This window comes from Coniosporium apollinis (assembly GCF_000281105.1).
Source record: "Coniosporium apollinis CBS 100218 chromosome Unknown supercont1.7, whole genome shotgun sequence".
Classification (NCBI taxonomy): Eukaryota; Fungi; Ascomycota; class Dothideomycetes; genus Coniosporium; species Coniosporium apollinis.
This window is the reverse complement of record NW_006913269.1, coordinates 518,097-542,853: the sequence shown is the minus strand read 5'-3', so window position 1 is coordinate 542,853 and position 24,757 is coordinate 518,097. Positions and strand designations below refer to the sequence as shown.

Below are 24,757 nucleotides of genomic sequence, written 5' to 3'. Positions count from 1 at the left end.
CGTCTCTGCTTTAGTAATGGGCAGCATGCGGTTGACAGAAATCGCTAGACTCCGAAATTATGGAAACTTACAAAATTTGCCATGGTTCTGAAGATCCTTTAGTCTGACCGTTTCACTTTTAGTGATGGATTGGCCCGCGGATGAGGCTGTATACGCTGCCTTACGCCTAGGTGCACTCAAAGCTACGGTAACCAGTCTAGTAAAGCTCAAGCTATTGTAGCTATCTTCTCAATGGTAATGCTGAATGAACTGCTTGCACGATAACCACCGAACATGGATCCTTCCAGGCCGAGCCTTCATCTGATACTCCTCCATACACAGAAGTCCATCGCTAGCTCTCATACGAACACAGCTGACTACCCTTGCGACACCGCCCCAGCTTCCGATCCTCCCGGGACTTCCCTTGAAGGGACTATGAGGCGGTGCGGATTTTGAGCCTGCAACCACGGGTCCTCCAGGAGCTCTTCAGCCAACTTCCTGTCTTCGGGCTTCCACTGCAGCATCCTCCGTATGAAGCGGAGGAACGCAGCCTTCTCCTCCCCTTCAGAATTTCCCTCTTCGTCTTCCAGTGTGATTGCAGGAAGGATGTCCGCCGTGAATTCGCCTTGACAGAGTTAGTTTTACCGAAGCCAGCGCAACGAATGCTCGTGGTAATTGCGGAGGATCCCGGCGAGCACTCACCGTTCTCGCTGAAGAACTATTCTGAATCCTTCCCACGCGTGAGTGACTCCTTTGGCGGGGGACCGAGCAAAGCGATCAGCCAAGCCACAGGAGCCGCGCTTGACACGCCGCCATCCAGTAGTCTCTCGTCGAAGAGGGGCTTGCCTTTAAACAGCTCCCAGATCTGGGCAGAAGTCAGTGACACAGCTGTGGAACAGTGGCATCGCCGTACGCTAACTCACCATTGTCCCGGCGCATCAGATGTCTATTCTGTGGTCCTAAGAGATTCCGAGAAGGGTTTCGGGCGTTCGGTAGGCGATGGGCTTGGTCTGTCCAACTTACCGGCCAGTCGGCGAGCCGAGCTGTGCATAGCCAAAGTCGCACAGCGCCCAACGGCCGTCATTTCTCGGCGTGACGAGGGGCCTTGATGCGTAAATGCCACGGTCTCCAGCAAGCCTGTAAACACTCGGCTTGGCCGACTCGCTCTGTTCGAACGCTTTGAGACTCGAGTCGTCTGTGAGTGACATCACAATGTTGCCCGCTTGGATGTCTGCGTGATAAATCAACACAAACTGCTCAGGTCAAGAAAATGGATGATCTAGTTGTAAGTTACAACATACCGGCATGTACTACCTTGGCTTCACCGCGAAGAAAGTCAAGCGCACCTAGAAGGTACTCTATGACACACTTGAGCTTGTTCCCAAGTACCTTCCCACGACACATCCACCGGAGTTTCGACATCGTCAAGCCCACAGGGTCGTCTACGATACATCGATGTAGATCCTTCGTCCCCGGCAGTTCGAAGGTATCGAGCATGCGCCGGACCAGGTACCAGCCAGCATGGTTTGGTTCCGTTGTGCTGTAAACTCGGCCAATTGATGGTTCTGTATTTCTGAAAGTTGGAAGATTCGGGAGCCTCCGATGGGATGCGAGAAAGCATTCGTGCACTGCACATTGTCCAACAAAGTTAGAACCTGATGCTGTAGACCACGGATGATTGACTCAGACGGAACTTACATCTGTACCAAATTCACCCCGGTCGAAGAGCACCACGCCGCCAAAGATATGGTATTCGGCCAATAGCCCACAACGTCAGCGATGCCCTGAGGGTACTGTTCCCAAGCAGAGTTCCTCATGCTTGGAATCCATTGGTCGGCCTTCGAGTGCAGCTTTACACATTTCGGCATCTTAACCTTCTCGGCGGAGACCGGGTCCGGTATTGGCATTGAGCAAAGCCGCGATGTCATGACAAGTGACAGCCAACATTTCTAGCAGCTGCATGTTGAAGCCCCTTGACCCCGGTAACGGGTCTTGATATGCTTGTGCCACGTGGCGCAATTATCAGAGATCGGCTGCCGCAGGGACCGCTCCAGTAATACTGACTTTTCCATTCATCTGGATAAATCTGCCTTGAAATGCGCTCGGAATGCTTCCGCTGCCTCTAAGGCTTCCTGAGAAGGTAGAGCATTCTTCTCTATCTCTTTGCTATATACTGGGAAACCCCCAATGTCGTCACGCGTCGGGAGGCCATCGATGATTTGTGCGAAAGTACGCTCTGCAATAATCGTGAAAAGGACGCGAGAGAGAGCCCGATGGAACCTGTCGAGGTGTTCAGGTCCCAGGTCGTTACATAGACTTTGTCCGGCTCATCTTTTGAACATAACGTGTTTGACATGGAGCGGTAGTGGACCACGAGATGCAATAAGATAATGGCAAGCCCACTTAGGTCAATCTCTTCGGCGAAGGGTATGATGGCTCATGGCAGATCAGCGCTTCTATGCGTGTTTACCTGGGGATCCTGAGATACAAGAGGGAACCCAGGGACTTGATTTGACTTCGATCTCAAGGATGCAGCACAACATTGACTTCGTGTGCTTACGACCACACAGCGAAGTAAGATTAAGGTAAGGATGACTTCGCGGATGCACAGTCACGTGTGCCGGTCACACAGGCACAGCCCCGTCCCCTCGAATTATTATCTCCACTCTCTAGGCATCCTCAATGGCTTTCTCTAATAACCCGCAGCTCAACGAAGACGACAGCCAACCTTACCGAACTCTATACCGATCAGGCTCTAGATGGCCACTCTCTGCAACGCCTGTCGCACCAGCGGGCCGTTCCGTAAAGATTTCAGGTGGGATATACATGCAATTAGGACAACCAACTTCATCGAGTCCGACTAAGAGGACGCTTTCGACTTCCACCTAACACATGAAGACCTGCACGCTTCAGCACGGGGAGGATGCTGGGTTTGTGCCGTTCTCCAACAGCAGGTGGAAGCTGACGAGTCACGTGGGCTGGTGTATTCGCCGCACAACAGAAGCGGGCACTTCGTCAAGTACCTAGTAATGGGAGTAGATCCTTTCACACTTTACTACTACTTCTGGTACGGAGCAGAACCGGACAGGGGCGCATACCCGGATGGGGGCGTAGATATTGAAGTTTTGCCTGCCTATGGTGGGTTTGCCGAGATCGATACTTTCACAATGAATACTCTAACGATCAGTGTCAGACGTAGAGGAATTGTTCGACAGCTACGAACTCACCGGCAGCACCGATGCTGCAGCGACCTGGAGTCTTGTAAGCAAGTGGATCCGTAACTGTGCCACTGGTCACGCGAAGTGCGGTCACATCAATCAACAGTCGTGGGCGCCTACTCGTCTTCTCGACGTTGCTGCAGAGAATAGCAACGAGGGACTACGTTTGTGTGAACTCAGGGGGGACCTTAAAGGAGAGCGGTACATGACACTGAGCCATTGCTGGGGCAAGACTCAACCAATCCGACTTCTGCGAGGTAATCTTGAGGCAATGTTACGATCAGTAAGCCTGAAGAGCTTGCCAAAGACTTTCAAAGACGCTATCCATATCACCAGGCGCCTGGGAGTGAAGTATCTCTGGATTGATGCCATGTTCGTAAATTGCATCACACATTGAGAAAGCATTGACACTAATACAAATGAGCAGGTGTATTCTCCAAGACTCTACTACGGACTGGCTCAGCGAATCGGCCTTGATGGAACAAGTCTACAGACGTTCCTTCTGCAACATTGCTGCCTCCGACGCGTTCGATAGCGACGGCGGATGCTACTATACCAGGAATCCGTACTTCATACAGCCTTTTTGGGTCGACATCAACAATGGAAGTTCACCGGAGCAACATTGTCTCGTAAAAAGCAGTCCCCATTGGGTGACCCGGCTTGGAAGAGCGCCTTTGAATCGCCGAGCTTGGGTAATACAGGAGCGATTTTTAGCCCCCCGCGCCTTGCACTTGGGCAAGGATCAGATCACCTGGGAGTGTCGAGAGCTAATCGCCTCGGAATCCTTTCCAAAGGGCCTACCAGACACCGATCTTGACTTTCTGTACGAGTCTCTGAGAGAGATTATAGCCGGAGCCGAAACGTTCCCAAATCCATCCTCAACGTGCTCGGTGCACACTAAGGAGGGACTGATCTACGCCTGGAATTATCTTGTGGATATTTACATTAGGTGCGATCTGACAAAACCCGAGGATAAGCTCATAGCGATTTCAGGTCTGGCAACAGCAATGCAGAGGTCGCTCGGCACTTATCTTGCAGGCATCTGGGAATGCTCTCTCCCTGACGGATTGCTTTGGACCACTGTTCACCCAAGTCGCTCTAGACCATCTCAGTATAGAGCCCCTTCCTGGTCGTGGGCTTCGGTGGAAGGCCTTGTTCACTATTACTCAACATATGCACACGAGTTGTACTGGGGCTATTGGGTTTTCATTCTCAACGCACAAGTTACTGCTTATGGTGCAAACGGCACTGGACAAGTCACCGCTGGCTCTTTGCGCATTCAGGGTCGCCCCGCTTTGACTCGGTTTTCGAAGAAATCAGAATGGCCCTTTGCCATCGCAAGTGTCAGAAACCCCAGAGGCAACGAATTGTCAATGAGCGCATACTTTTACCCCGATGGTAAAGATCAAGCCGCGATGGGCGAGTTCACATGTCTTCCAATTGGTGTTCTCACCAAAGGTGATTCTGATCCTTGGCTAGATGAAGACGATGTTGATACAGACGATGTTGATACAGACGATGTTGATACAGACGATGTTGATACAGACGATGTTGATACAGACGATGTTGATACAGACGATGTTGGCACAGATGGTGCATTCTTGAGGTTGTATGGTTTGGTCCTTCAACGTGAAACCTGGTGTTTCAAGCGCGTCGGTGTGTTCATCCTGCACAACAAACATAGTGCAATCTTTCAGAGTCTGCCTGAGTGCGCCATTACCATTGTCTGAGTTGAATTTGAGTTGACTAGGCTGTTCATGAAGACCTACCGTCCTGTCTGGAGCTCTATCGGGTTTTCAGTAGCTTAGAAATGAATGGCATGTTCCTTTACTAATCATAGATTCGTGAAAACAATCACTTCTTGGCTCGGTAAATCGCCAAGAAAAAGTGATTGTTTTCACAAATCTATGATTACTGTGACGGTTTTAAGGATTTGACGCTCGGTGCAGGCAGAATCGAGCTGAAGTTGTTTGCCAGTGTTCCTTGCACACAGAACCGCTGCAGATTCGTGATCCTCGATAGCCAGCTCTTTAGAAAATGTTAGATAGGAGACTTCTTTGCTCCTGATCAGCGTACTCCTAAAGAACTCATTGTGAGCTAAAACGCAGCGATGAAGTCGAGCCAGATAATCACGTGTTGTTGCGGCATGTCGCTAAGACTCCTATCCCCTAACCCCAAAGAGGAACCCGGCAATTGGCGACGTACAATATTGAACAGAGGCACCTTGATAACAGCACTAGTACAACAACAATGGCACGCTCGCCGTCAATACCCAGCATAATGGCCTCCCTTCTCCCAGTCCTCGCCGTCGCGGCGCTCATCCTCCCCACAAACGCACTCTACTTCTACATGGATAGCACGCAACCCAAGTGCTTCTTCGAGGAACTCCCCAAAGACACACTCGTAGTCGGTCCGTAACGCTTCCAACCCCTAAATTCTTCCTCTCTAAAACTCACACCAACAGGCCACTACACCGCCGAACAATGGGACTCCCACACCCGGACCTACCGCCCCTCCCCCGACCTCCGCATCCACATCACCGTCGAAGAAGTCTTCGACAACGACCACCGCGTCGTCTCACAGACGGGCGACTCCAAGGGCCGCTTCACGTTCAGCGCGGCGGACAGCGGGGACCACCGGCTGTGCTTCACGCCCGTGGGCGCGACAGTGGGGGGCGGATGGCTTAGCAGCGGGGAACCGAGGGAGGGTGGCATCAAGTTTAATCTGGATCTGGTGATCGGGGAGACGAGCAAGATTGAAAGTACGGATAAGGGCAAGATTGCGGATATCGTGCAGAAGGTGCGGGATTTGAATCTTAGGCTGCAGGATATTAGGAGGGAGCAGGTGTTTCAGAGGGTGAGTCTACCTGTTCAAATTCCTCATTGGCCCCCCCAATTCAGGTTGGGTTGAACAAGAAGCGGTTCTGTCTGGGGGTGGTAGACGATCTATAAGGCAACTGTTTCTGATAAAGATCACAGGAGCGCGAAGCCGAGTTCAGAGATCAATCCGAGTCGACCAACGCGCGAGTTGTGCGCTGGACGCTGGTGCAGCTGGCCGTGCTGGGGGTCACTTGTGCTTGGCAGCTGTCGCATTTGCGGGCTTTTTTCATCAAGCAGAAGTTGACGTAGGGCGTTCGTGTTTCAATACTTCTAGGCTTTCTATCATAGGGAAATTAGAGAGAAGCAGAGGATGGGGGCGGTGTTCTTCTGATATAATACTCGTTCTATCTGAGACTGTTCGCGTGCGTCCTTGCAATTCAAGCATGCTCTACTGCAAGGTTCGCCTGCCGCTCGTTGCATACCTCGTCTTCGAGTGTCTTCGTCGCCGTTCAACAGGTAGGAGCTTTTTCTAGGGAGCGGATCTGCTACAGGCTTGGTGGCTCTTCGATCTGAGGGTTGTTACTTGAGCTCGAATTCAGCACTTGCTAAAGTCGCTTCTGCTGCTTCCCCAACACGCCCAACGTTGTGCGCCGTCCAGGCGTTGGGCGACTTGCTGAGATGATCTAGGGGTTACCGTTCGGGTTGCTGCTGAGGCCTAGATGTTTAAGTTTTGACTCAGGCCCTGCGCGAGTTCTGTCGCTGAGGGGCCTGCAGAACAAAACTCCAACCCGGTTGGCAGCGGACCCCCAAAAACGAAGGCGAGATCCTCTGGACATCGTTCACGGCTCGTAAGCCATCGAAATTGTTTTTGGATCTTTACCATATACTGTCACTCTTACTCACGCACATTTCTGCGGCGGTACTCGGCAGGAACTGCATGCTGCTAGCCTTCTTGCTTTGCGGATTTTGCAGCGCTGCTGGCTTGAGGAGCACTTTCTGGTGCGATTTCAGAAGTCGTATGTTGAAAGTTGGCAAGTTCCAGCTGCATTTGCTCCCGCAGGATGGCCAAGTCTGATCTACCTATTGAGAGCTGCCTCTCGTAAGAACTTATCTTGGCTGGAGTGAGACGTGGGATATATGAGGTATGCTCTCTGGTCCATTCGTATTCTTTCGCTACCTCAACTTGGAGCTCATTCAAGACACCCATAATGCCCGTGGTCGAGCTCTGCAGCTCCTCTGCGACGGAAGTGCGTGCTGTACCAAGGATGCTATAATCATCTCGGATGTCCGCCATGAGATATGCTAGCGTTGTTAGAGTGTCGCGCAGCCGGTCGATGTCTCGGTTTTGCGTATGGACGAGCTTGAGCCTTTGAGACAACCGGGTGTACAACTTCAACGTTGTTGGAAGAAGCCTTGATACGGCTTCAAAAAATTCCATCACAGGGCCGTCCTGAGCGCCAAGGGAGGGTTGTCCTGCAGCAGCAGTCACCGAGTGCTTGTACCCCGAAGGCACTGATAACATCAGAAGCAGCCGATTTGCTTGTAAGGCACTTAGAGCACCTGACAAAGTATCTGTCCCATCGTACAAACCTCGCTCGTAGCTGGATAGCTTACTGGACTCGATGCGCTGTGCGAGGGGAGTCATGGCCGAGATATCCTCATGCAGATGTTCCAAGTCTCTTGCCAAGAGAAGGGCTGTTGAGCGGATAATGCCAGACCAATGTAGAGGAACTTGTCCCTCTCTAAGGCTGTTGCAATGCTCTTTCAGGTCTTCAACAACCAAGGCGAGATTCAGTAGCGTAGAGCGTAAAGATTCGATGCCTTCGTCAACACCGTACTTGGATTGGATGATAGCATGGCTATCATTGACGGAGAAAATAGCGGTCTTAAGAAACAAGGAGAGCGTCGCCAAGCTGGACTCCGGATCGGCCGTGCGGTCGTACGTGATGCGGCCTTGGGAGTCACCATGGTCAAATGTGCCTGAAGGTCCTTGCCCGGCCGGAAAAATCTTGCCTGCTGAACTTTGATTGCGGCTGCTGATCTCTGCCGTGCGATCTGCGAACTTCTGAATCTCCGCTTTCGTGAGAACCCGGAGCACGATCACCGAGTCCATGCGCTCCACGAACCGTTCGTTGGCCTCCTCGAGCGCTTGGGGGCTGACGAGTTTGCGGTCGATCTTGGTCCAGCGAGCGCCACGTGGGATGTTCTTGTCCTTCTTTGCGTCTTTTAGGAGCGCAACGCCTTCCACAGTCGGATTCAGGTCTTCAGGAAATTCCTTTGTAGGTTTTCGGAGTATCCCCTTGACAGGATGTGGTGGCGAGAACGCCTTTGCCGGTTCGACAATCCCAACGCGAGCGTCGCGTGACTTGAGCATGCTCTCTGTGTCTGGCTGCTCCTCCTGCTCTGGCAGCCGGGGTGTTTGAAGCTGGCAATCTATGCAGCGCTCATGGCTACATGCAAGGCATGTCATACATGACACAGTAAATGGTCCATTCCTACACTGACAGCAGAACCATTCATACTTCTCCGGTGTGAGCTCCAGGTCATCCTCTAGTGGGAAGTCCAGCTCCTGCTGCGGCCTTGGACCAAGCGCAATGCCCTCACTTTCAGTCACGCTCGCATGGTGAGTCTCAGAAACGAGATCAGTTGGAGGGAAGTAGAGCCTACGGAATCCAACAGAGTTAGCTCATGTAACATTCGACAACTGAACCAAACGATGGTCAGGACTAGCCAATACGAGCTCAAAAACACTGCCTATGGCAGTCACACTTACGGAATGGAGTCCCGGTAACAGTCATAATCCTCATTCGTGAAGACGCAGAATATGATTCTTTCCAGGCTCTCTCCATAGCCACTATCGAGGAACTCACGAATGGCGCCGATGGCGCATAGAGCAGCTTCTTCGGTTGGGAAACGGTATCCACCTGCGCTAAGAGTTGGGAACGCTATGCTCTTAAGACCGTTTGCTATCGCTATCTCTAAGGATCTCATATAGCAGCTCCATAGGAGACGTTCGTGATCCTTTCCGCCGCCAGATCTCCTGTAATATGGCCTCACGGCGTGGATGACTCTTCGACAAGGTAGACCGTAGGCCAGGGTGATTACCGCGTCCCCGACCTCACAAACACCGATCGCTCTGCATTGACGCTCTAAATCAGGACCAGCCGCGGTATGCACCCGGTAGTTTAGTGTACCGATATCCCGAGAATTTTCCAGCAACCTATCGGTAGGGTTGACAATGGCATCGACTTGGAGCTCCGTCAAATCGGACAGAAAAACTGAGATCTTTTGATTGAAGGTCGCATCTGGCGGCTTCTTCGCCCGCACTGGATTCAACTGCAGGCGGCGATACAGCTCAGAAATCGTGGGTATCATGTTCAGAGTCAGCGGAGCAGAAGAATCTCTGTCTAAGTTTGGGGATGGCGTTTGTGCAGGAACTGGAGGCTCGACCGGTAGGACTGCCGTTTCTGATAGACTAGAAGTTTCATCCGGTGCAGCGCTTAGAAGTCCTAACGAGCGCAACTTATCGAGAGTTGCGTCCGGCACTTGTTTGAGAGCTTCTACGGATAATTCTGTGCCAGAGCCCTCAGCCTTCAACTTTCTGCATTCTGCTGTTAGACTCCGAACTATTGCCGTCAAAGATGTCAATTCTGTCTCAGCCTTGGTCAGCTTCGCCGGAGAGGCCAGAGCAGCGGGTTGACTTAGAAAGCTATCAGTCTTAGCAAGCAGTGCTCTCCAGGACCAGATGGCACTAGCATGTTCGGACCGTATCAAATCACCGCGCCATCCTTCAGCAAGGTCCTTCAGAGCAATGTGAAGACCTAACATAGACATGCTGAGGTGGCGTAATTCTGGCGAAGGGTCATCGAAGACGGTGTAAGCGTCTTTGGAGAGCTTGTAAGCGTCCACATAATTTCTGTAAGCTGACCATGCAAGAGATTGAAGGTCTTCGACTTCTTGGATGGGGCTTGCTTCGTCCGTAGTGAGCTTCGCTGACCTTGCTCGACCATTCAGATCCGCAAGCTCTACACTTGTGTTTGAACTCTTCTCCCTGGATGACCAACCGGTGCCGCTGCGACCTTGTAAGGCGTCGTTGGAGGCTCCAGAGCAATCTTCTGCGGTCTGAGCATCTCTTGGAAGCGCAAAGGCGGCAAGTCTTTCAAGGTGATTTGCAAGGTGGTCGGAAAGCGGCCCGATATCATCAACGTCCGCAAAACATACAGGACAAGATTTACGCTCATCGATACCGGTAGTCTCCCCCACAGAAAGTAAACTGCGGATTTGCTGCTCTGAGAGAAGTTCTGGATGGCTTGCGCGGATGTGGTTCTCGAAGGCTGCAGGAGATTTATACACGCAATCTGAATGTGCCGGACATCTCCAAAGCTTCCGATGTACGCAGCTTTCGTGATCTGTCCATTCACGACGGGTTCGAAAGAATTGTTCAGGATCAGCGCAGTCGCTGTACGTACACACGTAAGGTTGGAGATCTTGGAGTATGTGCGTCCTTTACCACCGTCAGCGTGCCCGCGAGCCACGTCATGGCCGCCATTTTGCAGAACGAAAATGTCTAGTACAGAACACGAAGGAACTTGAGACGCACCTCCAGGCTCTCGTCTTGCTATACCTCGCTGGGCAGATGATGTAGCAATAAGGACACTCGAAGTCCCTCTTACCGGTAGCGGACGTTGGAGGTGGAGGTAGATCAACAGTGGGACCGCTGACATCTCGTGTGGTTGTCGCAATTGATGTCACGGATTGGCTGTCAACTGCGTCGTCCAGCGTGCGATGGTGCGCAGTAGCTTCGGTGCCAGACATGAGAGTTTTAGTCGCCGCCTCACTTGCCGGGACGCAATCAATTTTTATGGCTTCCGGGAGCTGCTCTACCTCACGAGAAATGTTCCTCACATCGGCTTGGTCCTGCGTTTCGGTCGCTCTGGATGTGTACGCATCGTCTTTTGGGAGATCAGCGAGCTTCTCGCGGTGCTTCCGCCAATACCTGAAGTGTTGCCGACGCTTCGTGATTGCTCGCGCAAGCCGCTCAATCAAAAAGTCATCCTCTTGAAGCTTGTTGCCCGCAGTTCGACGAAGATCCTTCGCAACTTCACGTGTAAACCGTCGATCAAAGGCGGCGTATCCATGAATACCAGAGAAAACATCGATATTCGTCTCTCTGTCAACTTGTTTGAAAGTTCCTGCTTTTAAGGAACGTGACGCCAACGTAGGGGTTCGAATGCTTATGGACAGCTTATACAAGTTGTCGTTGATGTCGGTCAACTCCAGGAAGCGCTGCTCCAGCTCCGTTTGTGGCCCTTCTCCATTGCTGCTGTCTACTACGGACGAGTCATCGGATACATCGCTATCAGTATCGTTGGAGTCTTCCGCCTGCTGCTCGTAGGGCAACCTCGAGCCACGAACAACTGCAATTGCTTCAAATTGAGAAATTAGTGTAAGAGACGATCTTCTAGGATACAAAGGAAGAACTCTCAAGCAAGCAACATCTGAGTATGGAAAATGCGCACATTCTGAAGCTTGATGTATGCAGAGTTCCCGTCAACAAATAGCTCTGGCGAAGGTCATACACAATGCTTTCGAACCCTCTCCTAAGGACGGCTCTTGCGGGTTCTTTGATAGAGACCGTGAACCGTTCCTTGCACAAAAACCACTGCATATGGACGCTGAAACACCACTACTCACCTTCCTTTAAATTCAGTTGCAGCTCCTTGAGCAGCTTGATAACGTTCGTGTTCAGTAACGGTGACGCCCGCAATCTGTAGTCAAGCGAGCTATGACCCTTTTGGAGCACGCCCAGATTGGCGGCCCAGACTCTAAACCGTCCGTACTCATCTTCGAGGCTGGAAGGTTGAAGCAAATTTCGAATAGCTGGTGCTGCTTCGCGGAGCGAGGTACAAAGCTCATGGAAAGACTGCGAGCAGGATGAAGCATTTAGCCGAATGTCTGACATTGCCGCAGATGAAAGACAATCAGGTCGCCGAACGAATGCAAACTATATCGTGGTGAGCGACGAACGGGTTGAAGCCTGCTGGCGACGTTCACCTGCGAGATGGAAGCTTGCACTCAAGCTGGTGAGCGTCAGCATCGTGAGGCTGAAAGAAGTCATGCATTGTCAGCCTGGTGCGGGGCGGAGCACATCGCAACCTGCCAAACCACCGATCCATCGACCTACTCTCAACATGCTCCCCGTTCGAGGGCTTGGGACGATCTGAATTGCGAACATGAGCGGTCTGGAAGTTGCTGGCGTGGTGTTAGGAGTGTTGCCGCTATTAGTATCCGCTCTCGAGCATTACAATGAAGGGCTTGACCCCATAAAGGCTTTCTGGGGCTGGGAAAGAGAGCTGCCGCAATTCATTCGCAAGCTGAGAAATCAAGTAAGACATTATGATTGTTCCGTACACCTGACATTGACAGAGGTAAAATAGCATGTCCACTACGAGCAGACTCTCAAGCTACTCCTGGCCCCGATCACCGAGGATGCCGAGCTGGCGGACATGGTTGCAAACCCAGGACAAGGCCTTTGGAAGGACGCTGAGATAGCAATCAAACTAGAGAACAGGCTCAATGAATCCTACAAGGCATATATAGGTACGATAGCCGACATCGAAGGCATCATGAAAAAGATTGCAAGCAAGTTAGATTTGGGGAGTGGGAATAGCGTAAGTACGGAGAGCGTTTCAAATATTGCATGGCCGACAACTGACTAGCGCTCAAGATGACCCGCGATAACCTAGAAACCTTGCTCTCCGCCAACCCGCAGAAGGCGGACAACAAGTTCGAGTTTTCTAAGAGGATCAAATTCAGCATATCCAAAAAGAGAATTAAGGGTTTACTAGAGGACCTTAACGAATGTAACAAAGAACTAGAACGATTCACGGATAAGAGCGAGAGGTTGGAGCCGTATCGCAGCGCATGGAAGGCATCACAGGTTGCCCCGCTGCAACGCGTACAGAGATATGCGAAGCGTCTCCACGACGTGCTGTCCCTGGCATGGACCTGCTCATGTAACGCATCTCACTCGACAACCCTCCGGTTGGAGCCGAGGGCGATTACTGCAAGGTCCAAGAACATGAAGATCAAAGGCCGCCAAGGCGATGTAACATGCTTCAAAGTATGCTTCTCCAGCTCGTCCTCTCCATGGACATGGCAAGAGGCAGAGATACGAGTAGAGGATCAGCCAAGCGATCAAGGTAGCCTTCGCACACCTGGGTATGCACCACTAGTTGATTCCAGACACTGAAAGCTCCTTCATAGACCCTCGCTTGTTTCGGAAACCTCAAGAAAGCGCAGGCCACTAATGGTATAGCAGGTGCAGCGGTAAAGTTCAGTTCACGACCCTTCCGCCAACCCCGTCACCGCCGGCCGAAAGCCGCGCAGGAGGACCTTCAGATAGTCTGAAAACGGACCTGCAGGAGATTGACGATATTTGTCACGCGATATGCAAGGCGAACCTCACCACACCCCGGGCTGGCTTTTTGCTTGATCCACACGGGAAGCTTCGGGGCATATATCCAGTCGACGACGACAGTCACCAAGCAAGCGCCATTTGGCAAGGTCAGACTGTAACCCTCAAGGATTTACTTGGTGGTAAAGGCGCTCCACTCAGCAAATCAGACCGCCTGACCAGGCGGGAACGATATATGCTCGCGGTCACCTTGGCATCCTCGATCTTGCAGCTCCACACAACCCCTTGGTTAACCAACCGTTGGGACAAGAACGACATCATCTTCTTACGAGCGGTGGGCGGACCACATTCCGTCGACGCCAGCAACCCCTATATCGTGCACAAACAATTGCATCCGAGCCTCTACTCCAGTGGAGGCCTTGACTCTTTCGGCAACCAGAATTCAGCCCTCCTTGCCCTCGGTCTCATGCTCCTGGAGCTTTACTTCGGCGGACTTTATGAGCAGCAACATTCGTTCAGCTGTGGCCCGGATTTTGCGAACATAGACACGGCTTTGGGCATGCTTCAAGTCGCTCATCAGTGGGTGAAAGAAGAGAAAGAGAACCTGTCAGCCGGGTTTTTGGGCGCAGTATCGTATTGTCTTCGCTGCTATGCAGACCCGAGAAGTAGCTTACAGGATCCGGTGTGCTTGCAGGCTGCGCTGGAGAACATCGTACTTCCTCTCCATGAAGAGCTCTGCCACTTCATGGGGACCATCTGATATCTCCTGCACGGTGGCCTGTAGACGCCCTAGACCACATGTGATGTCCGATCACGACGGTCATGAAGCCTAGCAATAGACCAGGTGTTCCGTCAGACCCATCGGGGTGCACAACCTCTTTCTGGCAGAGCATCCGGCCCGCCTCCAAAGCAGTTTCTTGAAGCTGCCCCGCCTTGGCGGCAAGAAACCGCACATTGAAGTGGCCCGACAGGTTTCCCGGCTCCTTGAGAAGCTACCGTCGCAGCGTGAGCTCGAGGTGATATACGACGACTTCCATCGCTCTGCTGACGAAGCGGAACACTCTACTGCACAAGATGCATGAACCCAACAAGCCAACGCAACTTATCTGGCTTCCAGGCCTGCGCCAACTGTTGCACACCCTGACCTGAAGCGCTCTCTCCTAGAAGGTTTACTTTTCACTCCTGACCCTCTGCTTCAGCCTTCGGCCAAGGCGTTCGCTGACGCTTTGAGCGCTGCTGGCGGCCTTTCCTGTCTTGAGCATTTCCCATCGCCGCCCTCAGCACTCTCAGAGAAGTCATCTACAGCGCGCCCTCTGCTCTTCCCCACCGCGCAATGTTGGCATGACGAACACGGGGTTCACGATAGACTGAACCAGATACTTTAGTGTGCTTTGGCGATACGAAGATGTTTGTTTGTGGCAGTTTCTATGCGTCAGACAACCGTGTCTCAAAGGCTGTCAAACAGCTAGGGCGCTTGGCTCCGTTCTCGCCCTACTATACCATCAATCTAAGATCCGGTATGTTCATCGATCAGACGCAGCACCTCTTGCTCGTCCATCTCAGCTATGCGTCGCCTGTTCGCCTCCCACTGCACCCAGGCCGCTGCTTGGAGGAGGCAGTCCGCCAGGTCATCCAGCTTCCTGATATCCTCCGCTGTCTCAACAGGCACCGCCTTGCTATCCGCAACGCTGACGCTCTCAACCAGAATCTGCGTGTCTTCTTGATCTTCCACCTTCTTCCTCCTCTTCGCTCTTGGCTTCTTCGTCGCAGATCCCTTTCGCGAGCCCCTTCCCTCCATAATATTCCCCACAAACGCCTTCCTCGCACTCTCCGCCTCCCCACTGAACTCCATCCTGATGCCTGTGCCTTCTGCCCCACCGCCCGCACCACCGACCCCCACAGCAACACCGACTCTCTCCCCACCAACCCACCGCCCCACAAGCCCAACCTTCTCCCTCTTCCCTTTGGCCCCCTTCTCCCTCCCTCTCCCATCCCCAACCCAGAACCCCATCACCCGTGCCGGACTCACGTCCCAGACCTCTGGCCCTTCCCCTCCATCACTCTCTCCCTCACCCACCTCTTCCTTCCCAACCTTCCCAACCTTCCGTTTCCCCTTCCTCCCCCTCCCCGCTCTCTCACTCTGTAACGTCCGCAGCACAGCCCACAACATGCCCTCAAGCATGTTAACGCGGTACGTCCAGTCCTGAACGGCCGCCCCGCCGCCCGAGCGGTACCGCTGGCGCTCGATCAGGAGGGTGTGCGGGGCATGCGGGAGGAGGAGCGTGGTAAGGAGGGTGTGTGCTGTTTGGGCTAGGGCGCGGGGGTGGTAGGGGTCGGCTCCGGGTTCGGGTTTACCTGGCGGCGGTGGCGTGGGGGTGTGGATTGAGGTAGCGGAGGGGGACGAGGGGGGCGAGGTGGTGGACGGGAGGGGGAGGACGGCTATGCGGCGCCAGGTTGTGAGGGTCATGGTGGGCGGGTCTTGGGGTGCCGGTGAAGCGTCTTCAGTTTTACTTTCCGTGCTCTTGGAAGCGGTGGAGGGGGTCGAAGGCGGGAGCTTGACGTCTACGACGCAGTAGGCGAGGTTCTTGATCCCCATATCGATGCTCAGGATCCGCGTCGTGCCGGTTCCCTGTCTGTGGGATGGCAGAGTTGAGGTTTCAAGTTTTTGTTGCAGCCGGGCGAGCAAGATTGGCTTGGTCCCGGTTATGGGCGCGCCGACGAGCGTGAGTAGGCGCCGGAGGCCGGAGTTCTTGAGTTTGGCGAAGGGGGCGGCCATGATGGTACATACGGTACGTCCGCCCCTTGACTGACTTATCCCTCTCTTTTGGGCAAGATGAAATGAGTACTGAGAAAACAACGATGGCGGTGTTTAGGGACGTAGCGCGAAACCGTTCGGATGCTTTCCTGGAACGCTCCTGATCTAACAAGACAAGTGATGGAAACAAGGAAAGACAGTATTAGACAGGGGAAATTGTTATACCTTCGGAACCCCAATTTAGATGATGGATCAATCGCGTTATATTAGATGCAGGAACAGTGCGAACAACTTGCAAGTTTACCGCGAATTGGAATCAAAAGCACAATGGCGGCTAACAAGAGGTCTGTGTATGTGAGAGAGGCTTGCAGGTAAAGACTGTAAGCAACTGGAGATGGACGCGGCATTAAAGAGATTGAAGCCTGCTTGAGAAGGCAAGAAACGAACCACGCAGACAGGTGAGCACGTGACAGGCTCACGGCGACCGCTAAAGAGGATCTAACGTAGGAATATCTATCCAACCCCATTTGTGTAATGATCAATAGCTGGCCCACTAAAGCACGTAACGCAGCCCTCGAGCATGTGTCAAGAACAGCGATAAGTCATCGAAGGCAAGCTTAATATCAGTTTTCCAGAGCAGCACACATCTGCGCCTGATTGTATGGTTGGCAACATCAAAAGCTTCTTCTCATCCTTCACGTTTTGCAACTACATCTCCCGCCCCTCAAACATGAATGCCGCTTACAACGACCCGCCCGCTCCAAACGCTCCAAAAATGCTCACACTACTCTTACGAAACGAAGAAAGAGAGAACCCAGCTCAAAGCCCCGCCCGATTATCTATAAGCAACCCGCCCATCTTACACAGCGCCCTATACAGAAGCCCCTTCTATATGCTCACGCACCCCGCCTTAAGTATGTATGTCCAGCAGCCACGACCAGCAGCTCCCGGTTTTTCTAGCGGTAGAGCACAAAAAGCGGCCGTCACTACTCTGTTCGTCACGTAACAGCAGCCAAAAGCCAAGATCGAACGAGACATGCTGAGAAAGTGCATCCAGTCCGGCCTCGGTCCATCATCTCTCTCCTTGGTTTCAAGCCCTGATTCCCGCCGCTCCATCACGCATATCCCATTTCGGCTTCAACTCGCTCATGAGGTCGTTCTTGGTGCCCACAACATCCTTCGGTATACGGCTAACACGGTAGGCGCCCGCGCGCAGGCTATTAAGCTGCACGGGGTTCATGTTGCTGCGGCCGGAGCGGATGCTGGATGCGTCGCTGCCGGGGTCTGCGTTCTTGAAGCGCGGCTGGGGCGCGAAGTCTAGACCTGTAAAGGTGCTGGAGTTGCGGAGCATGTGTCTGTGAGTTTGTTAGCTGAGATGGGCTTTGGGGGAGGACTAAAAACTGAGCGGGGACGGAGAAACTCACGGGCTAGGCATGAGAGCCAGATCATCGAACGACGACGCAAGCGGCGTATGCGCTCTAACGACAGGCGAATATTGTCTCTGGCCGCCGAGCGGGCTGTCAGGTCTTCGACCGGCTTGCCGGTCGCGGTAGGAGGCGGGAGGAGCGAAGTCGATCGGGCTAAACACCATCGAATCCTCCTTGAGCATGTGCGGTGTCGGAAGTGTGGCCAGCGGCGCGGGAGGGGGCACCGGCTTCTTTGCTGTCGAGTAGTTGCTCATGGCAGATTGGCCGCGTGACGGGGGCCCGTATCTGCTTGAGCCGGTTGATAAGTGGCCTTGAGGGGGACCTTGAGGGCCGCGGAAACGAGGAGGGGCGCGAGGAGGCGGCGTCATGGCACGGCGGGTTACTGGCTGTGCGTATGGCATGCGCTGAGCCGCAACGAAGTTGCCGCTCTGTGGGTCGAACACGGTGCCATCGCCCTGATATTCCTGGCCGTAGTCTTCGTAGTAGTCGCCATAGGTGTGCTGCACAGGGGGCTCGGCTTTGGACTCATCGAAGTACTCCTTGTAGAAAGAGCGGATCCGATTCGCACGCTCTTCCGGGTTCTCAGTTGGATCGAATTCAGGGAGGGGCCGGACGCTCATGGAGAGTCTGTGGGGATCATATTCGAGGCCTTGCACGCCTAGACCTCTTGCAGGTGCTTCCTCAGGCACCGGCGATGGGGCATCTATCGACCGCCTGTTGACATGTGGAGCCCGGGCGGAATTTTTTTGTGGCGGTGATGGCGGTGTGATCTTTAGTGCATCGCCGTAGTCGCTGGTTTCACTGATGAAGCTTGTGGTATCGGGCTTATGAACGGTCGCTTGCTGGGATTGTAATCTTGGTGGGTGCGGGTGGAGTTGCGAGGGCTGAGTAGGAATTGCCTTGGAAGACACATCCACACTGGATAGAGTAGGTTCTGATGAGGCGTATCCTGAGTCTACTGGGGAGGTCGGAGCCACTGAAGGTTCTTGGCCGTAGATGAAGGCTCCAAGATAGTTGTTGTTCTTGCGCAGTTCCTTGGCGTTCCGATCATAGTAGGAATCGCGATCGGTGGTCGAAGGGGCTGGGGCGAGCCCAGTGTTTGCAGATGGCTTAGCGACTGGTTGAGGATATTGGATAGGATTTACTTCAGAAGTAGCCTTAGAGTCTCCTCTAGTCGGAAATGCCTGGGACATTCTCTTGGCGTTGCGGACGAGACTGGCGTTCATTCCCTCAGTGCCGCCGCTGGACGCCGTGAAAACCGAGCCATTGTCATGAGCTTGCCGTGATTGTGAGCGCGAAAAGGCATCGCCGCCCTTGACGAAGGTCACTGGGCGGTATGGATCGTTGGGGTCGGTGTGGGAACGCGACATTGAGCGGACCGATTCTCGAGAACCGTGCAGTCCGGCCGGTAGGAGGTAAGGGCTGTTTCCCAAATCCATGGAGAGTCCTCGACCTCGGCGCAACGTCTGCTCTGTGTCCGCAGCGCTCATCTCCGGCATTCCGCCTTTGCCTTTCTTGCCCGTCCCAGCAGCCGGCACGTCGTCCATGCCGAAGTCGAGAGATTTGTGAGGATCCTTCTCGTCATCTAGACGCTGCTTCTTCCTGTTCCGGCGGTGAAGGAAGATGAGTACTACAAGAGCGCATACAAGAGGGATACTGTAACACGATGGTCAGCACGCGAATGCTCCCCGCGGGAATAAAAACGTACGCGGCACCGAGGGCAATTGGCAGGGCGTTGGAGCTGTGCGGCTTTTCGCACAGGTTGGCATTGTCCGCATTGCAAGTTCTGGTAGCCTTTGGAGAGGAGGATGTCGCGTCGGGGCTCCTCCTAACGAGCTCTGATATGCTGTGCATGTCGTCTACTTGTTGGAGGGGAGGATGTGGCAGATCTACTCGGGGCTCGGGCGCTCGTTGTACGATATGGTGTAGGTGATGAATGTGGTGCAGACCGTGCATGTTGGATAAGAGTGATATGGGTGTTGTTTATTAAGCGCTCACAGAGCGTAGGTACCGCGACGGTCCAATGTCCGATTATCCCAACACTCATTAACTGGTTCAGTATTTTGACATTGGTCTATCAACTGCGTGCGTAATAGGCGGTGTGGTGCGGTGTGGTGTGGTGTTTGAGCGAGCGACTGTACAAGACAAAGGAGTGACTAACGCAAACGGCTAGGTTGAGAAAGTAATGTTCGAAATCCTCTCAAAGGAATGACTTGGGTAAGCTGGAAGGACGGCGAATGGGTCGAAACAGTACTGAAGCCGCTGGGGCAGGTTGGTGGTGGTGGTGGTGGAAGTGAAGCTGGAGAGGAGACAGAAGAAGCGTGAGCAATTGAGGAGGATTACCGATGCGGCAGGCCGCAGAAAGCAGGATATGGCGGTGATTGGACGAGTCGATTCTGACCCAAGCTCGTCGCACCAACGAGAATGGCCGAGGGCAGATTCAGGTACAGATACAGGGATGCTGCGTACAGGGGGGTTTAGTCGGATAAATTACCTAAGCGTCCACGCTCTCGAGCTGTGCGGTTTCTATGAATACATTCCTGGGCTACTGTGTTGTGCCTGCTCTGCTTCGATGGCTTAAACGGGATACATGAGTTCTGGTCTCTGCCGGGACGAGCCAACAGTGACCATGAGCTGGGTACAAACCGTCAGGCAGCACCTGTGTATCTCAACATCTACCGTTTAAAAGTTGAACAGCCCTGGAGGACGAGACGTCAAAGTTGGCGCTTCGATGCACGTTAGCACGGGACCGGGGATGGGGGATTGCGCTACGACGGAACAGGTCAAGCGCCAGGTGCAGGCGAGATTCAGGGGCTCCGGCGAAGTTCCGCGGGGAACTTGCCGCCAACGCCGACGATGCAGCCGTCCAAGGGTCTGTCAGCCAAACGCTTCAGACCTCAACATCCGCCCGTACCACGCCACGGCCGTCATCAGATGTCGGTGGTTGCTGTGGAAGAGCTTGTCCTCCCAAAGCTCCGATAAGCAAGGCCTACCAGGCCACCAGCTGGCCGTGTCGCTCCAGCAGCCAACCCTTTAAACCATAGGCCCGACCGCTATCCAAGCAATCTCCTCGGCAGGCGCACGAGAGCAGAAGCTTTCCTGTACCGTGCGCTTCATCTCCGAACATCCTAGCATGCCTGTCTTTTGCATTGCGCAGATCAGCATCGACTGCGGCTAGAACACAGTGTTGGACTCTCTCCTGTTGCATGTCCAACGGTTTGTACATACACCCGTCCTCTGACAACGGCACCGATAAAGCCGCAATGCTTCTTCGTGAGGATCGAGGGGGAAATCTCCCCTAGGCTTTGCCCTCGTGAGGTCTCGGGATCAGGTCCTCCAACTTGACCGAAGACCTGGCCGTTTTACCCGGTCTTCATATACATTGGTTTCTCTGCGTGTGTGAAGGCTCGGCCTACAGCGAACCGATAGTGTCGACTCGACTGAGGACTGGTCAGGACTTCGACCCCTCATGCCGAGAACGCGCATGTATTGGACGGTAAACGGTGGGGGTTTCAGTACTCCGCATGTTCATATGGAATGGTGATTGTGCTGGAGTTGCAGCCATGTTGCTGTAGAAAGTGTAGGATCAACCTTACACGGGTTGTGGTGTGTCAAGACCAGAGTTGGGTTCTACGAAAACGGTTTGTACATCTCCAATATCCTCAATAATTGTCTTAATGCGCTGCACCCTTTCCCGGAACCACTCTTGCGCGCATGCTTTCGTCACGAGCATCAGCAGCCGAATCTTCAGTTCTTCATACTGGTGTGCATCATGATAGTATTCTGCCCATCGTTTTCTAAATGTAGATCGCTTTGACAAGATCTCGCTCCTCTTTAAACACATTGAGTATGGACCGTTGAGTTCTTTCAGACATGACTACCTAGTCGGCGTGCAAGCGGACATCTATCATACGTCTCGGGTTTATTGCAACACCATTCAGTAGTGTGGCCAGGAGCGCCCTCTGGACATCGGCATGGGTACATTAAGTTGTTTCCACAAGTAGAAACAAACACATCCCTCCAAATCCTGCACATTCGCTAGAGAACACAGATAGTACGAATATCCCAGTCGAATTGTATATTGCCCATCACACCCTCAATTCAGCCATATCACAGCTGCCGCCCGTTTCCATCACCAAGAGTATAATCCACTACGCCCCCTAATTCCCCCTTTCACTCTTTCCTCCAGCCCTCACGCTCCCTTCATCCTCCTCCCTCACAACCTCCAGTCTCCTCCTCCCGCTCCCTCCAGCCTGACTCCCCAACTCCCTCCCCAGCACCTCTCTCCCTTCCCTCAAGCCCTCCGCCGCCCACTCGACAAACCGATCCGTGGGGCTCTTCCACTGCTCGCCGGCTTTAGCGGCCCCCTGCTGCGGCTTTGCCCGCGGCCGCCGCGTCGGCAGCGCCGGGTCAAAGGTGTGGTAGGATGGTGCTTCGGGGCTGCGATAGGAGGGGAGGGAGGTGCTGGGGTGGGGTGTTGGGGCTGAGCCTGAGGCGGGTGAGGCGGTGGAGGGGGGCAGGACTTGCTGCCTGCGGGGATTTCTCTCGGAGGTGGGTGTTCTGCGTTCACTGTGGGACCTGACAGGGCCTAACGACCGAAGTCTCGTCGTAGCGCTTGACCCGACACTCACGGTGCGCAGGCTCATACCGTCATAGTTGTTGTCGGTGGAGCTTCTGCTGCGGACGCTGCTGCCATCGCTTCCGGCCCCCTCGTCCTCGGGACCTCGCTCGTAAAAGAAGGGGTTGCGCTGCCTGCTTAGGGTGCTGGCGGGCCGCGAGTCGCTGAGGATACTGAAGCTGGGTTTGGGCCGCAGATTTGGGTTCAAGAACCTCGCCGCCAGCGTCCGCGGCGTTGCGGAGCGGGATATCAGGCTCGGCTGTTCGATGCTGATGAGGCTTGGTGAGTAGGATGGAGGGATGCCCTGCTGGCAGCGGGCGATGCGGGCGGGATCAATGACTTCAGCGGCGGTGAGGCCGCGGAAGGCGTATTTGTGAGAAGAGTCCGTGAAGGCGTGGTGGAGGTTTGAGGGGGAGGGCGAGCGGTGGGCTTCGAGGCGGTTAAAGGAGGCGCGGGAGCCAGTGTCGAGATTCAGGAGGGAGGGGTTATCTGTCAAGGTGATGCTGGAGGGTGTGGAGATTGTGGAGTTTCTGCTGGTCTATGATCAGGGGAAGAGCGGTTAGCTTCGTGGCTGATGAAAGGGAAAAACTATACGGGAGACTTAGGAGACTCACTGATCGCTTCCTAGAAAGCCGACTAATTGTCCTCTTGAGCATCTTCGATCCTTGACGTCCGCCCTCGGAAGACTCAGCTGTTAGATCAGTGACTGGAGTCGGTCCCCGGACTGTATCTGAATACGGCAGCCCCACCGGATCTTCGTTTGCCACAGATCCAGCATAGATCCAGTTAGGCTCCCTGCCCGCTGTCTGCTGCTGCAAGCCCTCGACATACCTCTCAAGTTTCCTATGCAGCGACAGATAACTACGGAACGAACGGATTCCAGATAGTCGCCGTTCGAGCGGTGCGCTAAGGTTGTTTGTTCTCTCGTCGTACGCATGGTATGCAGCTAGTGAGGAGGAGGTAGACCCGCGACGGTATCTCTCTGCGTCGACAACGTCGGCGTGATTGCCCAAAGAGTGGGTGCTCACACGCTCGAGCTGCACGGGACGTGGGCGGCGTTGATGCTTTCTGGAGAAAATACTGTTCTCTTGCGAGTCTTGCCGATCGCTCCGGAACGTTTTTTGACAGTCTTCCTGTAGAACCTCTAGCGGAGGTTCATCGTGCGCTTCTAGTGAGAGACGGTGCAGAGGCACGTATCCTGTCAGCGCCAGCATCTGTTTGGCTTCATCTCCTGCCAGGACCATATGGGCAGGCAGTGAAGTTGGCCGAGGATGTTCAGTCTCGATACTCTGATCGTAATGCTCTACGTCAAACAAGGAGGAGCCTCGAAGGTTGTCTCGCTGCGGTGTGTCAGGATCGCCAGTATCTGAGTCAACTCTATGCTGCGCGGCAGCAAGAAGAGGTCGACCCGTCGAGGACGTCGTCGACGTGTAAGGAGCTATACCAGACGACCTGGAAGACGACGCCTGCGGGATATCATCTTCATCGCGCGAATACACTGACGAAGCCGCTGATGACGACCTGTTTGATCGAAGAAGCGGCAGTAGGCTATCCACTCGCGGTGGCCGAGGTATGGAAATGCGCCTAACGGGGTCATAGATATCAGTCGGCGACAATGGTGAAAGTGGTGGAGAGGTAAGCGGCGCCGGTTGAGGGGCGCGAAGGAGGGTGTGTTCAATGATGGTCTCTTTTATACGGTTACCGGCAACTTCGTTGTCTGTGGGCGCTTCGTTTCGAGATGGCGTCGGAGATGCTGTGTATAGTGCAAGAATCTCGGGATTGCCTTCGAACTCAGACTCTGTTGTTAGTTGCAGCCACTGTTGGCAAGTCGAGGAGAAATCTTGGACTGAGTCGTGGCTGGTCGGATATCCTTCGTTAGGGAGTTCATCCTCACTGCCGGTCTGCTCATTCCGTGCGGGACTTCCATCTTCTGGCTCAGCTTCTAGGTCTTGGAGCTCCTGCTCGTGACTACCATTTCCGTCTCCTGGCCAGATTCGATGATAATCCTGGACGTCGTCATCCCGCAACACCTTTCTTTCCTCATCTCTCGGCCACTCGATCACAAGCGGCCGTTCCCTCTCGAATCCCGCATCCCTACCATCGTCATTTTCGCTGTCAGTCTCATCACCTTCATCATACTCTGGCTCCTGACATCCGTTTCTGAGACTGTCGAAGGTACCGATGAGCTCCCGGTAAAAGGCCGCATATATCTCGCTTGTTTCCTTCGAAGCCGTTTCATAGACCTCACCCGTTCGAGGATTGTGCACTGTTGTCGTGGTAAGGTACGCTTCAGCCCGCTGCTGGAAATCCTTGTGTCGGTCTTGAGTAATCATGAGTGCTCAGTTGTGGAGTTGCTGGATCCGGGGCGATAGAGGTAGATGTGCGAAGGGGAATCCAATGACTTACACCGCGTTGAGCGCGCCCAGCACAGTAGCAGAAGCGGTGGTATAATGAGACTTGGTCCATGTGATCACGCAGGTGGTAGACTCGTCATAATATAGTGAATGACTGTGACGTTTGAGGC

General features: G+C 53.7%; 8 protein-coding genes across 8 annotated transcripts; 3 read left to right on the top strand and 5 right to left on the bottom strand.

Annotated features, from left to right (window-relative positions):
* Positions 1–356: 356 nt before the first annotated feature.
* W97_02081 (uncharacterized protein) lies at positions 357–1,187 on the bottom strand (the record flags this gene model as incomplete). Its single annotated transcript, XM_007779983.1, has 3 exons — positions 357–604; positions 718–893; positions 1,003–1,187. 3 exons carry the CDS (start codon positions 1,185–1,187, stop codon positions 357–359), a joined length of 609 nt encoding a protein of 202 aa, XP_007778173.1.
* A 1,821-nt stretch (positions 1,188–3,008) lies between these two features.
* On the top strand, positions 3,009–4,927 carry W97_02080 (uncharacterized protein; the record flags this gene model as incomplete). Its single annotated transcript, XM_007779982.1, has 3 exons — positions 3,009–3,117; positions 3,173–3,569; positions 3,625–4,927. The coding sequence occupies 3 exons, from the start codon at positions 3,009–3,011 to the stop codon at positions 4,925–4,927; spliced, it is 1,809 nt and encodes a 602-aa protein (XP_007778172.1).
* Positions 4,928–5,477: 550 nt separating this feature from the next.
* Positions 5,478–6,325, top strand: W97_02079 (uncharacterized protein; the record flags this gene model as incomplete). The annotated part of the gene is made up of 3 exons (XM_007779981.1): positions 5,478–5,607; positions 5,662–6,053; positions 6,176–6,325. 3 exons carry the CDS (start codon positions 5,478–5,480, stop codon positions 6,323–6,325), a joined length of 672 nt encoding a protein of 223 aa, XP_007778171.1.
* A 634-nt stretch (positions 6,326–6,959) lies between these two features.
* W97_02078 (uncharacterized protein) lies at positions 6,960–11,978 on the bottom strand (the record flags this gene model as incomplete). The annotated part of the gene is made up of 7 exons (XM_007779980.1): positions 6,960–7,528; positions 7,631–8,466; positions 8,539–8,679; positions 8,790–10,172; positions 10,238–10,520; positions 10,690–11,442; positions 11,711–11,978. The coding sequence occupies 7 exons, from the start codon at positions 11,976–11,978 to the stop codon at positions 6,960–6,962; spliced, it is 4,233 nt and encodes a 1,410-aa protein (XP_007778170.1).
* A 271-nt stretch (positions 11,979–12,249) lies between these two features.
* W97_02077 (uncharacterized protein) lies at positions 12,250–14,193 on the top strand (the record flags this gene model as incomplete). Its single annotated transcript, XM_007779979.1, has 4 exons — positions 12,250–12,402; positions 12,454–12,687; positions 12,744–13,237; positions 13,338–14,193. The coding sequence occupies 4 exons, from the start codon at positions 12,250–12,252 to the stop codon at positions 14,191–14,193; spliced, it is 1,737 nt and encodes a 578-aa protein (XP_007778169.1).
* A 747-nt stretch (positions 14,194–14,940) lies between these two features.
* On the bottom strand, positions 14,941–16,209 carry W97_02076 (uncharacterized protein; the record flags this gene model as incomplete). The annotated part of the gene is made up of 1 exon (XM_007779978.1): positions 14,941–16,209. One exon carries the CDS (start codon positions 16,207–16,209, stop codon positions 14,941–14,943), a length of 1,269 nt encoding a protein of 422 aa, XP_007778168.1.
* Positions 16,210–17,278: 1,069 nt separating this feature from the next.
* On the bottom strand, positions 17,279–19,469 carry W97_02075 (uncharacterized protein; the record flags this gene model as incomplete). The annotated part of the gene is made up of 3 exons (XM_007779977.1): positions 17,279–17,543; positions 17,613–19,271; positions 19,324–19,469. 3 exons carry the CDS (start codon positions 19,467–19,469, stop codon positions 17,279–17,281), a joined length of 2,070 nt encoding a protein of 689 aa, XP_007778167.1.
* A 2,306-nt stretch (positions 19,470–21,775) lies between these two features.
* Positions 21,776–24,566, bottom strand: W97_02074 (uncharacterized protein; the record flags this gene model as incomplete). The annotated part of the gene is made up of 2 exons (XM_007779976.1): positions 21,776–22,771; positions 22,848–24,566. 2 exons carry the CDS (start codon positions 24,564–24,566, stop codon positions 21,776–21,778), a joined length of 2,715 nt encoding a protein of 904 aa, XP_007778166.1.
* Positions 24,567–24,757: the final 191 nt, after the last annotated feature.